At 43.9% G+C, this 16,978-nt stretch overlaps 1 protein-coding gene across 2 annotated transcripts in view; it reads left to right on the plus strand.

Moving 5' to 3' along the window:
* FYB2 (FYN binding protein 2) overlaps nucleotides 1-16,978 on the plus strand; it is a 123,774-nt gene that overhangs the window by 17,656 nt on the left and 89,140 nt on the right. For both annotated transcript variants that reach the window (XM_038537418.1, XM_038537417.1), the window contains exons 2-3: nucleotides 12,460-13,192; nucleotides 16,583-16,744. In XM_038537418.1, the coding sequence (XP_038393346.1) occupies nucleotides 12,460-13,192; nucleotides 16,583-16,744 (895 nt within the window). The remainder of the gene's footprint in view (nucleotides 1-12,459; nucleotides 13,193-16,582; nucleotides 16,745-16,978) is intronic.

Genomic DNA, 16,978 nt, shown 5'->3' on the forward strand with positions numbered 1-16,978 from the left:
TTTTGCTGAGTCATTTTGACCTTGGTAAATGATAAAATCTAGCATCCCTAGGAGCAAGGCCCACAAACATGAAAAGTTAAAAATTTCCTTTACTTTAGCAGACCTAAGCAAACCTGACCCTTGATTTTGTCCTGCTTTGCAGAGGTGCACCTAGAAAGCCCATTGTAAGGATAACAGTGATTGAGACGAAGTTCACATGTTGCTGTTCTGACAGGGCTTGGAACCATGCTAACACAATAAGATGTAGCATACTCAGAATTCAGTACACTGTTCATATTATTTCTTCTAGAATTCTTCCTAATTTTCTGCAATCCCTTCTATCGATAAATGCATCCAATGCTTTCTAATCAGCTCAGTTCAATTAAAAAATACTTGTCATCTACATTCCATGTACCTAAGCATGGTGACAGACACATGAGTGGAAAAGAGTACAGTCTGGTCCACACTCCGAGGATGTCCCTATAAATGGGGTTCGGAGAAAGCAGACACATAGACAGTTAAACCAAGAGTGCTATGGAGCAGGGAGCAGGTATTAGCCCAGCCTAAACACTGGAAAAGACTCCTGGGAGGGGCTGATAGCTCAGCTGAATCTCAGAATAAGTTTAGCTAGGCAAATAACTACAGAAAAGGCATCCAGGCAGAGGGAAGAGCATGTACAACTGCATGGGGGCAAGTCTAGTTGTACTGAAGGCGTGAGCTAGAAGTGGCGGGAAACAAAGCTGGAGATGGAGGCAGGAAAAGATCAGGGGGCTTCATATGTATGGCTACGGAATATATAATTTATCATCAAGATAATGGGAACCCATTGGAAGGTTTGAACAGAGGAGAATGTGATCCAACCTGCATTTTTAGATGCACCATTAGCATGGATTTCATGTGTAAGTCTCTAAAGATAGCCCTTTTATTTTTTTTTTTTAAGATTTTATTTATTTATTCATGATAGTCACACAGAGAGAGAGAGAGAGGCAGAGACATAGGCAGAGGGAGAAGCAGGCTCCATGCAGGGAGCCCGATGTGGGATTCGATCCCGGGTCTCCAGGATCGCGCCCTGGGCCAAAGGCAGGCGCCAAACCGCTGCGCCACCCAGGGATCCCAAGATAGCCCTTTTAAAGAATGTTCCCTCTAGGTCATTACCCAAGAAATGCATTCGTTTTATTTTTAGTACTAGTTTGGCAACTACTTATTGAGTATTTACTAAGAGTAAAGCATCATGCTTGAGCCCGTGAGCTCTACAAAGATAAGTACAATTTCCTACCTGCCTTCAAAAAAGATGGGACATCTACCTGAGTAATTGCAGTAGGACGTGGGAAGAAGTGAGAGGCAAGAGACTGCAAGAGATATGCAGATGAGATGCTAGAAGACATGTTCCCCAATCTATTCCTTGGACCAGGTGCTGAGCTGACCATACAGTAAGCACTCCAGAATATGGACTCCCCAGATATTCTGCTTCAGGGGGCAGGCTCAGAAGTCCTCAGGACATTCCAGTGCACAGCCAGATCTAAAAACATTGCCAAACGAGGTCTGAGAAGAAAGACGTTTCAGGCTATGGGGGATAGTAGACAGGGAAGAAGTATTGAGGCCCAGGGATTCACTTGGTGGAGCCAGCAATCTTCTAGAAATGGGGTACCAGGAGGGGCAAGAGGGTGAGAGAAGAGATGGTGATCCAGGAGGAAGATCCTTGAAATTGATGTGCTGGAGACCAGTTATTGGTAATAATGAAGTCTAAGCTGTATGCATGCAGAGTGGTGGCTGAGATACAGTGGAAGATAAGACTGTCCAGTAATGAAATCAGCCTCTTGGAAGGGTTATCTATATGGATTCTAAATTTTCTTATTGTCATGGGAATGGTACTGGAGGGAGAGGAATAAGTCAGGTGCTAAAATCTTCAGTAAATGAAGGAGAATGGCCGGAAATATCAACGACAACTTCAATAAGAAGGAATGGGTTTAGTTCGGTACACCGTCAGTGGGAGCTGGGATCTGTGAGGAAGAAATGATGTGGAAGCAGCAGCGAGGAGCTAACTGAACACTTGCCCCACCTCCTGGCCCAGGAGTAGAGGAGTATAGGAGAAAAAAGACACACTTGAGAGAGCATCAAGGAAAGCTGGGTCTTGAGGTATGAGTTTGAGTTAGAGCAATGAGGTGGCAGGTGTGTTCACAGAACAGGTGGAGGACGAGAGGGATTTTCTAACCACTGATTGAGTTGCAGAGAACTTCATGGAAGTGTTGGGGATCAGCTGGGGACATTTAAAGAGATCTTTGGGAGATGGGGCCCTCTGTTAATGGACTAGCTTGGCTTTCAGATGACGACTGAGGTAAACAGAGATGTGAGGCCTAGTGGCTTTACAGAAACAGGAGTCATTACTTTAGTGCCCACTCATAAGAATTGGGACCTCTAGGCAGCTTTAATAGTGCTGCAGGGGTGTAGTGGTGAGCAGGGCTTGGTGGTTATTAAGACCATGCAGGACTTGGGCGCTTGGAGAGTCAACATTGGGCAGTGTCACAACTGGAGGAGGAAGGATTTTATGGGGAGCCTGGGGAGCTCTAGATCTCTCCTTTTTCACATGCAGCATGGAGGTTCCAACTAGAGGAGTAGCTGTCTTACCCAGAACTCACCTGCCAGGGGCCAGATACTTATGAGGCTTTCACACATAAGTGAAACTTGATAGCCCCAGGTGGGGGGCAGTATTAGCCCCATTTTACAGATGCAGAGAAATTCAGTAGCTTGCTCAAGGTCACACATCTAGCAGAGCTGGGACACTTGCCCATGTATAAACTGAAGGATGAAAAGTCCTAATCTGGCCTGATGGGTTAAATAGGGTGGGCAGTTATTGATTCTTACACCTTTATGATGGAAGCTTTTAACGTTTTTGTCCTGTGTCCATTCAGGGGGCGGGCAGGAGGATTCAAACAGCATTTCTCTGCTCTCTTGCTCCCACCCCTTCCTGGGGGCTTTGGAATTAATCACTGGTACCAGGAACATAGGCCGTTTTGCCATCATTATAGCTCTTGTAGTAGTGAAGGTTGGATCGAAGCTCTTTTATTCATGAAGGATGAGTCAGATGCTATTTTTAATCGACTTTTCTTTCTTTCCATCTTAGGAAGGGTTTGACAGCCATTACTGCCTCTTTTTCTGGGCTCATAATTTCTTAAATTCTGCTGCCTTTCTCTGTGCTTTGGATTTGGAGTCTGTGTTTTTCCTGAAGGCTCTTATATTTGCTTATCAGGAGAAGAATGTGAAATGTGTGATAAACCATGGCCATGGATGCTGCCATTGTTCCTCCCTCCCCGAAGGCAATATTCAGCAATTTGCAGAAATTCAGAAATGAGTCATCTTTTCTTAAATCAAGAAATATGCACCAAAACAGGGTCTTCTCCTTTTGGAACTTATTTTATGTATATTTTTATGCCTACTTTCACTTTTTGAGTCACTAATTTATGAGCACTGGCAGTCTGTGTTCACTGCAGCTTACATGTGGTGTGAAGCATGCCATTGTAGATGGAAGCCCAGGGAGCTGTGACCCGGGAGAGGGTTACCAAGCAGACCACCAAGACAGGGAAACTCCAGAGAGGGTGGAGCAGCTGTCTGTACCATATTTTATAAACCAGGAGTGAGGATATGTGATTTGACACAGGACTGATTCTCATTTGCAGATCTATTTTGAAAGGGTACAGCACTAAATTATATTTTGTTTTCTGGTTCTGCATCTTTGCATCACTTTTAAATTACATTAAATCCGAACTACCTTGAAAATCCAAGATGCACAGTCACAAAGTCATATAACTTATTAAAAATTTTAAAAATCCCATTAGAGCAATACATTAGATCCAATGTTTTGCTCATCTCTGTGTAAATAACAAAATGTCTTAGAGAGTGTTTTAAAGGCAAATGCAAATTGGTTGCTGGAATCATTATTTGTTAAAAAATATGATTAGAGGTACACTTGTTATATAATTTCTAAAATTAGTGTGACATGTGAAATTGATCATGAAAAGTCAGTGAGATAACAAAAGAATTGTAAATTAAATTTATAAATAAGGCATATTAGCAGAATAGGTAAGATCAATGCTATAGTCAAATAGACTCAGATTCAAATTCCTAATTTCTAACTGTAAACTAGGGAAAGTTATTCAATCTCTACCTGTAAAATGAGGCAGTAACAATACCTACTCTGTAGGGTTATTGTAGAGATTATACATAAGAGTTGTTAATAAGGATGATAGGGATAGGAGAGGAAAAAACATAGTTATCAATTCTCTGAAACTGGCAAAGTATAAAGAGACTTCCTAGGAAGCTAGTAGTATAGTATTTATATTCTTCTGATCAAATATTAGCCTTTTCCTTAAAAAAAAAGAAAAAGAAAAAAATCTAAATCCACCAACAAATCTTTTGGTTTATGCTGTCCAAGATAGAGCATGGGTTCTGAACCCAGATTATGTGAGTTTGAATCCCAGCTTTGACAATTCTTTTTTTTTTTTTTTTTTTTAAGATTTTATTTATTTATTCATGAGAGACACAGAGAGAGAGGCAGAGACAGGCAGAGGGAGAAGCAAGCTCCCTGCAGGGAGCCTGACGTGGGACTCAATCCCAGGACTCTGGGATCACGCCCTGGGCTGAAGGCAGATGCTCAACCACTGAGCCACCCAGGGATCCCATCTTTGACGATTCTTGCTGTGACCTTGGACAGGTTGCTTAGCCTCACAATGCCTCAATATTCTGGTCTGTATCTTAGGAAAACACTGGGCTAGACATAAGGTTTAAATCAGTTAAATGAATAGAATATAGCCTGGCATGTAGTAACGTCATATAAAGTGTGTGTGTGTGAAAGAGGCATAAATGCATACTTTTGTTACTATCATTTCTTAGATTTGTATAAAATAAATATTGAATGAGAGACATGTGTCTGATGGAGTCTTGTCCCCTAGTTGGGCTTAAATATATTCATGTAGATATAATAATACTGCATTTAAAGAACTGACATTCAGGTTTATGACTACTTCACACTGGTCTCCTCATGTGTCTAAAATAGCAACGTCTTTGTTCTCCTGGCGGGTTGCTACCCCTTGGTCAATTTCCACATCAAAGAAATAAACTCTTTGTGTTTAGAGGACACCACTGTCTTTTATCCTAGGTTGTTCTCACAACATCTCTTGAGATTGTTTTGGCCTTTGCTTCCCAGATGAGGTATTCAAAGCATGCCCAGTCCAGATCAGATGTGCCAAGGCTATCTTCAGGGCTATTTTCGGGGTTGACTTCTGGTATCACAGCAATTAAAGAATTTGTTTCTGTGTGCATTCTAAGCTGTACTTAGGGAAAAAAAAAAACAAAATTCTGTACAGTTACAGTTCATGAATTATACGAACCTGCGAATTTTTCTAAATGTTCATTTACCAGTTCATTCACCAAACATTTTGTAAGCCCTGGCACTAGTAATGGTGGTACCAAGATAAAGAAGACACTGTCCCTGCCTTGAAGGGCTGCTAAAAGACTTGTACGTCAAGGATTTACTCATTCACCACATTTTTACTGAGCACCCTCTATGGGCCAATATGCTTCCAGGCACTTGTGTTAAGGCAGTGAACCATCCCGACAAAGCACTTGTCCCCAAGGAGCTTACTTACATCCTGATGGAGGGAGATAGCAGTAGGTTGAGTGCTGATAGGTGATGGGAGGAAAAGCAAACCAGAATGTATTAGGCAGTGTTTTTTGCTGTAGATAACCAAATCTGTTGCTGCCAGTTTGAACAGAAGGGGGTTTATGATAGATTATTTTAGGAATTTTCAGAAGGGCCAGGAATGAGCTGGTATGCTACAGGTAAGCGAGAAGTCTTGCATCCACATGGGATTATTCTGGTAGGAACACATTCCTGCTACTCCCCAATACACAGCACGGGAGCGTCTATGGTTGCTCCCCAGAGATCTGCTCTTCCATGACCTGCAATCCTTGTGCTCATCCTCCATCCCTGCCTGGATGCCTCTGCTTGGCAGAGGTCTAGCTGACAGAGGGAAGTAGAGTTCTGAGCTTTCCAGGATCTGGGTTAGGGAAAGATTCACTAGAAAGAAAAATTAGTTAAAACCTTCAGTTGATCCTGAATCCCATTCTAATTATCCCCTCTCCTCCTTTTGTCATTGCCAGCTTCCTTAAAAGAGAGAGAGAGAGAGGGGGGCTAGTCATTTATTTTTTCTTCCCCTCTCATTCACTCTGGGACCCTTTGCTGCTGTGATGGCATTCTTTTGCAATATCCATCCACCAGACATTTTTCAGTCTTTATCTTCTAGAACTTCTCTGCTGCACTAGCCACTACTGGGCACTAGTTCTTCATTAATACTGACCATCCCTTCTCTTTATCTCTCTTTTTTAAAAAGATTATTTATTTATTTATTCATGAGAGACGCAGAGACAGAGAGAGAGAGAGAGAGAGGCAGAGACACAGGCAGAGGGAGAAGCAGGCTCCATGCAGGGAGCCTGACATGGAACTGGATCCGGGGTCTCCAGGATCATGCCCTGGGCTGAAGGCAGCACTAAAAGGCTGAGCCACCTGGGCTGCCCTATCTCTTGATTAACTCTTACCTCTTTGTTTCTTCTCAGGCCTTTTTCTTGCCCTCTGCTATTGTCCATGGCTCTGATGCCAGCACACGTTTTCCTATCCAGCTGATCCTATCCAGCCCTATGGTCACAGCAACCACCTATAAATAACAAGAGCTAAAATGTAGTGACACCTATTATTGCCTTCTGAATGCTCTACATGTACTTATTAATTAGATCCTCATACTACTGTATTCATTTCCTAGTTCTGCACCAAATGACCACAAATTGAGTAGCTTAAAATAGCACGAAGTTATTATCTTACAGTTGCAGAAGCCAGATACCTAAAATCAGGATGTTAGCAGGACAGTGTTCCATCTGGTGGCTCTAGGAAAAATCTGTTTCCTTTTCCAGCTTCTGGAGGCTACCTGCATTCTTTAGCTCCTAGATCTTCCTCCATCTTCAAAATCAGAATATTGCATCTTCATCCCTCATACCCTCATCTTTGTTTCATTGTCCTATGGCCTTGTGTCTTGCATTCCACTTACAAGGACCCTTATGATTACATTGGGCCCACCCAGATAATCCAGGATCATCTCCCCATCTGAAGATCCTTAACTTAATTATACCCAGAAAGTCCCTCTGGCATGCAAGTGACAGGTTTCATGGATTAGGATGTGGATCTCTTTAAGGGTCCATCATTCTACCTACCACAACAACCCTAAGAGGTGGAGTACAATTATTACCCCAGATAAAGCAACAAATACAGAAAGTTTAGGTCATTGGCTCAGGGTCATAAAGCCAATTAATGGCAGGACTGGAATTTGAACTCAGGCAGCTGGACTCCAGGGTTCATATTTTTAAGCTCTGTGCTCACCAAGAAGTGAATAAATACCAATTTAAATTTCTAACCCCCAAAAGGTACCCCAAAATAACTACCTATTAGATGCCTCCCCTAAGAAGGCAAACCATCACATCCAAAACTGGCCATCATTTCTCCCCAGTACTTTTATTTTCTGTCCTCAGTCTTAGTTTCAAGAACCAACATCCATCCTCTTACTCAATTTAGTAACCCAGGAATCATCCTGCAGTCCTCCCTCCCCTCTCTGGGTCTGGTCCATACCACCCCCTGCACATTTCTCTTTTCCATTCCTACCAACACTGTCCAACTCCCACCTTTTATCATTTTTATTTGGCCTCCTAATTAGTTCCTGGTCTCTAATCTGCATGAAATATAAACCAAAGTTTGTCCTAGCCCTGTGTAAAACTTATTAGTAGCTCCCCAACTACTCTGAAGATTAAGCCTAATTACTTTAAGGGGACTTGGCCTTGACATTCTCGTCCAGCTTCCCATATGGAACACTAGGGCTTCAGTAACATAGAATTGCTTATTTCCATCTACACTATGCTGCTTCACACTGCCACGCCTTCTCTGTTCCTGCTCTTCTTGCTATTGGGGCCACCTTTCCTGCCACTCTCACTTGCCTGCCTCTTCCAACTAAGTCATTTTTTACAGAACCTTCTTTGTAGCCCTGCTACATTTTTTTTATCCATTCGTCTGTCATGACCCACTCTCTGTGTTCTCACAGATGTCACGCTGTGTATTGAATAACCATCTCTCCTACACTAAAGTGATCAGTTTGTGTCTGCTTCCTCATTTCACTAGCTCTGAAAGGTCAGGAATGCTAACTCACCATTGTAACCCTCATTCCTAGCACATAGCAGTAAACCAACGCACATTTTGAGGTGACATGAGTTGAATCATGAACAAGCAGCAATTTTCTAATTCCAGAAATTGGGAGAGAGATGGGCATTCCAGGCAGAAGAAATAGTACATTCAAAGGCATAGGCATGAAAGAGCAGAATAGGTGGGAAAACTTGGGCAACTCAGGGCCAGAAGGAAGAAAACGTGTTAGGGAAGGGCCCACTATCATGTCCGAAAATGAACAGAGTTGGGATTTGGGGGAGGGCCTTATGTGCTATGCAAGAGAGTTTCAGTTGATGTGAAAGCTTTGGGGAAGCCAAACTGAAGAATTTTAAACGGGGGACATACATGATCAGATGTGTGTTTCATCAGGTTTGTCTAATAGCTGGGTAAGTGATGGATTGGAAGGACCCAGAGTAGAAGCAGACAGACCACAAGGAAGTCATTGCAATGTGTGAGGATGACTCAGAGATAGTGGCCATGGCATGAAGAAGGGACGGGTTTGTGGGCTTCTTAAGCCTTGACATCAGTGGGGTGCCTGGGTAGCTCAGTTGGTTAAGTGTCTGACTCTTGATCTCATCTCAGGTCTTAATCTCATGGTCTTAACTTCAAGCCCCACGTGGGACTCATGCTGGGCATCGAGCCTATTTAACAAAACAAAAACACTTGACATTAGTAGGATGTGGAGACAGACCTGCTGTGGGTCCAGAAAAATGGATCATGGTTTTCATTAGAGTGAGCCCCGAGCACCACCCAACCCATCCTCATGTACTTTGCCTCATGCCCTCAACCCTGACCTCTCCTCTAGAGGTGATGATCAACAACAGATTGTGTCACAACTATTTCCCATAATAGAGAAAGTAAAATCCAAACTTTAGCGCTAGAGGGACTTTGGTGCTCACTTGGGCCAACAGTCTTATGCGATAGACAACTCCGCTCTGGAAAGGGAATGACTTCCCTAAGAGAGCTCGGAAAATTATTGGTGGGTACCCAGCCACCCACTGTTTAATTTGGTATTCAGTTCTCCACATGGCTTCTGTCTCTAATATTTTCATGTGTATTTGCTTATTTTCTGTCTCTCCCTGACCTTAGAATATAATATTTAATAGCTGAACCCTTGTCTAAAATAGTGTTTTTGCCCACATCATGGACACACAATGAGCATTTGTTGAAAGAGATATCATCAAGCTTACTTCCTCCTGAACCAGTGACCTTGACGCAGGATTTGGGTTTGGAGGGAATCAATGAATAATTCCATTTCCTGCTAGGGTTTTTCCTAACATCCCTGCAGAGACTAAAATCTACCACCCAATAATAACTATAGCTCATATGGCTTCAGATAGTGAAGAGCTAAAAATAATCATCATTACATTCCTTTAAAAATATTAACCACTGACCACATCCCATCTATTGTGATGGCTGCTATAAAAATATTATGTTACAAGAATGTGGAAAAATTGAAATCCTATGTTCTGTTAGTAGGAGTGTAAGATGGTACAGCTGTTATAGAAAACAGTATGGTCGTTGCTCAAAAAATTAAACATAGAATTACAATAATGATTCAGTAATTCCACTTCTGGGCAAATACCCAAAAGGAATGGAAACCTGATTTCAAAGAGAGATTTGCATATCCATCTTTATAGGAATGTTATTTAAAGCATCTAAAAAGTGGAAGCAAAGAAAGTGTCCACCAACAGACGAATAGATAAACAATATGTGGTATATACATACAATGGAATATTATTCAGTTTTAAAAAAGAAAATTTTGCCACATGCCACAACATGAATGAACCTCAGGGACAGTATGCTAAGTGAAATAAGCCAGTCACAAAAAGATAATTACTGTATGATTCCCCTTATATGAGCTACTTGAAAAATCATAGAGAAAGGAAGTAGAATGGTGAGTGCTGGGGGTAGGACGTAGGGAGTGGAGAACTACTGCATAATGGTGATGGAGTTCTAGTTTTGCAAGATGAAAAGGGTTCTGGACATTTGCAGCAATGTGAGTGCCCTTAATACCACTGAATCATACGTATAAAATGGTTAAGAGGGTGAATTTTAAATGACGTGTATCTTACCACAATTTTAAAAATATAAACCACTGTGGTAGGTCTACAGCTCTCTCCTTTGATCCTTACAATAACCTTCCACTGTTAGTAGAGTAGTCCCTTTTTATAGTGAGGAAAATAAAGCTCAGGGAAATGAATTGCCCAAGGCATAGAACTAGAAAATGGCAGAGCAGAGCCTCCTACTCAGCTGTCCTGGTTCCATGCCCAGTGCTGGCTTCCCTCACATCAGGGGAGAGGAAGTATAGTTGAATTAATTTGACCTCTGGTTGAAATCTATTTAAGAAATCAAGACTTAGGGATCCCTGGGTGGCGCAGCGGTTTGGCGCCTGCCTTTGGCCCAGGGCGCGATCCTGGAGACCCGGGATCGAATCCCACATCGGGCTCCTGGTGCGTGGAGCCTGCTTCTCCCTCTGCCTGTGTCTCTGCCTCTCTCTCTTTCTCTCTGTGTGACTATCATAAATAAATAAAAATTTAAAAAAAAAAAAAAAAAAGAAATCAAGACTTAGCAATTCATGGGGGAAAAAAACTATAAATGTGTACGTGTGTGTGAGTGTGTATGAGTGTGATAGAGAGGAAGGGAGGGCCTGGAGGCAGGCAGCCTGGGGGAGAGAGCATACAAGCAAGCTCCCAGACACCTGCTTCTTGCTACTTCAACTTCCCTCCATCCCTGAATCTTCGGAGGACAGGTGTGAGTCAACTGTAAACATGGTGAGAAAAGGTCACCCAGCATTCCCTCAGATGGCAAAACGAGAAGCGAATGGTGTGGAGATTCTCTTGCTACACAAAACTCAGCCCTTTATAAGATGACCAGGAGAAGACAGTGGCTCTCTGAAAGAGCTCCATGCGCTGTCCGCTCATACTCTACCTCCACCCCTTCCTTCTTCCTGGGGAGATGGCAAAGTGCAGTTATAAAACTAAATCAGACCTGGTGAGAAAAAAGGGGAGCAGTGGGAACAACACTGAGCAGGAGGCAAGCCCCATCCTACCTGCCAGACCACCCCCGGCCCGGGTAATGCCAGGCACATCCTTCCTCAGCCACAAGGGTTGGGCTGCTATTCCTACCATTGTTTTCAGATAGATAGATAGATTTATTGATTTATTTATGAATGATAGAGAGAGAGAGAGAGGCAGAGACACAGGAGGAGGGAGAAGCAGGCCCCATGCTGGGAGCCTGACGCGGGACGCGATCCCAGGACTCCAGGATCGCGCCCTGGGCCAAAGGCAGGCGCTAAACTGTGGAGCCAGCCAGGGATCCCCCCTACGACTGTTTTCATATACTGAATTCAGCTCAGAAGGTAGAGCACACTCTCCCAAGGAGAGTCAAAACACAAGAGCATCAGCTAGCCTCTTCCAAATAGCTCTGATTTATCCCGGGCTTGCTGGCACCGTGATGGACACTCCACGCATAGTGGCCCTAACCCTTTTACCACTTGACCCCTTCTTTCCATGATGAGACTATGCTGAGAGCTAATATCACATTTCCCAGAGTTATTTGCCTAGATGATAAAGAACAGAGTCAGAATTTAAATGTAGACCTGTCTAGTTCCAAAGTTAAGTTCAACAGCCAAGAGAACCAGAGCTATGGAAGCACGAGGAGACCGGGAAGAAGTTAGCTCTACCTGTCAGCCCAGGGAAAGGCTTCCTGGAGAAAAGTGGGCATCGAAGTTGCAAGAGAGCAACTGACAAGTTAGGTGGAGGGTGAATTTTGTGAAGCAAGAACATATAAGCAAAGTCAGGGTGGTCAATGGTACAGATTTCTAGAAAATGATAATGCCATTTGGTTTAAGGGTAGTTGTGGTGGGCTGTGGCTGGAGACCATAATCCCACCAGATTATGAAGAACTTTGAATGCTGTGCTAGGAGGTTTAGAACTTGTAGAGGCAACAAGGCACCACCAAGAATCTGTATCAAGGGCTTTATCAGCAATTGTCAATACTGTCTCCTTTATAAGTATCCTTTACGTGTTGTGACGGAATTAAACAGACCTGAAGTGTTTCAAAGAGGAGACATTTGTTTTCATTGCACCTCACATAGAGGTCGTGTTACCAGCTGACACGGCCCACTAAGCAATGGTGTTGTATCAGCACTTACATGTGCAGTGAAGTCAACTAATCAGTTTTTTTCCCTAGAGTAATGAGACTTTTTTTTTCTTACGCTTTAGGAAGGGCTAAGAAACTTCAAGGAACTTCGAGCTAAATTTCAAAAGTTTGATGCGCCACCTCCTCCAGGACCTATTAAATTCTCAGCAGGTGTTTCTCGAAAGGGTGGCATTCGAAACACACAGTCAACAAGAACTTTGGCCAATGGGAAACCCCTCTTGCCCAACCACAATCCGCTCCCACTATGCTGTTCTAGTGCTGAACCCCAGCTTCTTAAACTCCAGGATATGAAAGTGGCCCAGGGGAGCAAGATTCAGAAATGTCCGAATTCCCCAGGACCTCCAGAGAGGTCTCCTGGTTCTGCAGTGAATTTACAGAAAACTTCTCTGCTGTTAGACGTGAGTCAGTCAAGTGCTGAGATAACCAACGAGAGGAGAGTAGCAGTGACAGATAGCTTCAAAGACAAGCTCTGGAACTGGGAGAAGGTGTCATCTCGAAATGAGATGTCTTCAGCTTCTTTCCTTCCCAGTTATACAAACAGGGGCTTCCATCCGGAGGAGCAGCAAAGCAGAGGGCTTACTCCAAAAGAACCCAGGAGACAGCTGGAAACAGAAGGAGCCCAGACCCTACCTTCCCAGAGTTACTCGGTGGCCCAAAGAAAATCACCTGAAGATCCCACTTTTCTATTTTTTCAACATGGCAGGAAGAGCCTAGAAACCCCTCACCCTGAGAGGAGCCCAGCGGGGAGCTCCTGCCAGCCTGTCTATGAGAGTGAACTTGCCAGCCAGACCCCAGGTGAGAATTCATCCTCGTGGGCCTAGGGGATGGGCCACTAAGTTCTTCTAATTTAGAGCTTACTGATGGTCATGTTTGATCTGGGCGAGTTTTGCTCCAAACTCCAGAGCAGGTATTCTAAGCCCATCTGCCAAATTGTAATTTCAGGCCTGGGTAAATGCTTGATCTCCTGCAATTCTATTGAAAGTTTGGTCAAGCTTGGGTTTGAATCCTAGCTCTATATCTTAAAAAGATGCATAAGCTTGGGCAGTCTACTTAACTTTGTATGGCCTGGTCTGCTCTGCTACGAATCGGATTCATCACCAATATGCCCCAACCTGGTAAACAGCACAACCCTCCTTGTAGTTGCTGCAGCCAAAAGCCTAGGTGCCACGCTCTATTCTTCTTTCCCCCTCATTCTTTGCACCCACTGCATCAGCAAGCTCTTGGTTCTACCAGCAAAATATGTTCTGTATCCTCCTGCTTTAGTCAATTTCTGCCCTCTGCCCTGTCCAGACCACTGTCCACACCACTGTCCTCTCTCTCCTGGACCACAGTGGTCCGGCTGGTTTCCCTGCTTCTACATGCTTGCCCCCTACGACCTGATTCTTCTCCTAGTGGGCACAGTGATCCTCTAAATCATAAATTAGACCATAGCACTCCCCTGCTCAAGTTCAACTCTGGCCATTCTATACCATCTGATGTCATTTGGCCCCTCTTACCTCTCTTACTCCTCCTTTTACCACACCGGCCTTCTTGCTTTCCCTTAGATAAACCATGCTAGTTCCACCCCAGGGCCTTTGTACTTGCTGATACTCTGCCTGGAACATACTTCCTTCCCCCCAGGCCTTTGATGTCTCCCTCCCTCACTTCATCATGGTTTCTGCTCAGTGTCATCTGTTGTGAGTGGAATTTGTGAGTCACCATCTAAAATGACTACCCCACCTCCATCAGTCTCTGTCGTCTTACATGGCTTTGACTTTCATATCCCATCCTCACCTGGTATATTGTTACATAGCTGTTTGTTTACTTCAGTAAAATATAAGTTACATAAGGATAAAAACTGTCTTCTTGACCATGTATCCCTAGCACCTAAAAGAACAAAGCCAGGTTCAGTAGGTCCTCAAAAAGGATTTGTTGAATGCTTGAATGGGTGGATGGATGGATGGATGGATGGGCAGGAGTGGGTGGAGGGATCTCCTGCTTACAATAGTACATGCTTCCCCCTCTGAATTTAGAATAGTCTGAACTACTTACTACTGATTTCATGGCTCTGCACCTCCTGGACCCTGCTTATGTATCTGACTCATTGCTGCCCGTCTCCCCCTGGCTCAAGAGCGGACACATGGATTTCTTGCTATTCCATGAAGAGCCTTTATTATGCTCGGAACGTTTACATTTGCTGTTCTTCTTCCTAGACAACTCTCCTCTGAGCTTTCTGTAGCTGCATTTAGATCTAAGTTCACATGACACTTTTTCAGATAACCTCTTTAGCTAAAGCCCACTACTTCACCATCAGCAGTTTGCGCTCTTTCATAGCAGCCTGTTCTAGTTCTTTCATAGACCTGACAGGTCTCTGTGATTACCTTGTTTATTTGTCTGCATGCGTATCCTCAGTCTCCCCCTATTAAAATGAAAATTCTTGAGGGTGATCTCTATCTCTATTCTTTTTTTTCCTCAAGATTTTTATTTTTTATTTGTTCATGAGAGACACAGAGAGAGGCAGACACACAGGCAGAGGTAGAAGAAGGCTCCCTGTAGGGAGCCTGATGCGGGACTCAATCCCAGGACCCTGGGATCACGCCCTGAGCCAAAGGCAGATGTTCAACCACTGGGCCACCCAGGCCTCTATCTCTATTCTTGTTCTTAACTCTATACCCAACTTCTAGAATGATGCCTGGAAAATAGTAGATAAATCGTTATTGATGAAGGGATAAGAAAAGAGGATGAATGGGAAGAAGGAAAGAAGGATGGGCCACCTACCTGATGGAGCTGTTGAGGGGATTAAACGAAATGACCCATGTCCATCTCTTAGCCCAGGGCCTGGTAAAAATTAGGAACCCAGTTAGTAAGGGATCACTCATTCTCACTACATCTTCTCCTTAATTTGATAAGAACTATAATTTCTGACATCCCAACTTATAAGTAAAGCCTATGAAGAGAGGAACTCAGACCAGACTGATGTAACCCCTGCTGGCAGGGGCAAGAAGGAAGCTTCCCCCCCCCACCACCACCCATCCCCTCTTTGCTCCCAGAGGGCAGCAGGGCTCTGTGGAAGTTGCACTGAGGAACTTGTAAAACACTGGCCAACGTCTTTATTTTTACCAGGGATGGTGCATGTTGTCAACCATTGTATTATGTGAACCCCAAATCATGGCCCATGGATCATACAAGATTTTGTGCTATTTTCAGTCTAAGAGGCAGATACAATTTTCATACACAATACTGGACTTTCTGCTGGAGTTTGGCCTCTGAGCACAGAAGGGCAAAATGCATGAAATTGAGACTGTCCTGGGAAATTCCAGGACATAAAACCACAAAATCCACAGATGCCCATATACCACAAAGTTAGCCCTGAAGCTTGTCCCAGGCTATGAGTCCTAGAAATCAGGCATCAATCCCCCTCGTCTTTACAGTGCCAATGTTATTTGCATGTCATAAGCAACTGAAGCACCCTTCAGGGGATAGTTGCCATCCATTTCCTTGGAGGCAGGCACTGTGCTTGATGCTGGCAAGAGATCAGTATACCCTGGTCCCCACACACGAGGAGCCAACACTCAATGGGAAGATAGATCTGCCCCTCTGATATATCACAACACCGATAGAGACATAATAAGGATACATCATGGGAATACAAAACAGAGACAGGTTAATTCTTACCTTGATTTTAAAATCAATGAAAGTTTCCCAGAGGAGGTGTCATTGGTGACCCAGGGCCTTAAAGAATGAATCAGAGCTATCTGAGAAAGAAGTGAGGGAACAGCATTCCAGAACCAAGAAAGGCATGAATGAAGTCTTGGATATATGATGGCTTTTTACATCAAATTTGGAGAATTGAGAAGCCATTGGCATGAGTGAAAGATATTTGGGCTGAAGGTTGGGAAAATAGGATGGTAAGTGTGGTAAGAAGAGAATCTGGAAACGTGGACTGGGGCCATGTGGTATTGACATGCCAGAGGATGGAGTACACACGTAGATGTCAAGCCAAGGAAGCCAGGCTTTTTCCTCTGGGCAGCAGGCCCGTGATATGATCAGGACACTCTGGTCAGTAGGAGGACAGTAGACTAGAGGGGAGAAAGACTGAGGCAAGGACTGTCAATTTAATGGAGGAAGCCATGAAATGGAAATAGTATTAGCCTGCATTTTTAAAATTTAATTTTTTTGTTTTTGTTTTTTACTATCCATGCTCAGAGAAACAGCCAGTTGACAGGCATCATCAACTTCTCAAAACAAAACAACTGCCTCCCATCAAGTCCCTGGGTCCTCCTCCTCCAAAGCCTCCGAAGCCACCAGTTGTAAACCTCCAGGCCTTCCAGAGGCAGGCGGCTGCGATTTCCGAGAGCCACAGGGAAGGTAAGGAAATGCACAGGGCTCTGCACAAAGCCAGCCAGTGGGAGTCACGGCTCCAATGCCTCATCCCCCCATTACTTCCCTCTCTGTGTGTCAACTCCCAGGTGATAATGCCGAACTGCTTTTCCATGAGGCTGGACATCCATCACTGGTTATTTTTACGTAGAGGCCGTGGCAGCTTGCCCGTGAAATGGCAAATCTGCAGGAATTGGCCCCTTATCGCTCCTGGGCCAGTCT

The sequence above is a fragment of the Canis lupus genome, chromosome 5, assembly GCF_011100685.1.
Source record: "Canis lupus familiaris isolate Mischka breed German Shepherd chromosome 5, alternate assembly UU_Cfam_GSD_1.0, whole genome shotgun sequence".
Lineage (NCBI taxonomy): Eukaryota > Metazoa > Chordata > Mammalia > Carnivora > Canidae > Canis > Canis lupus.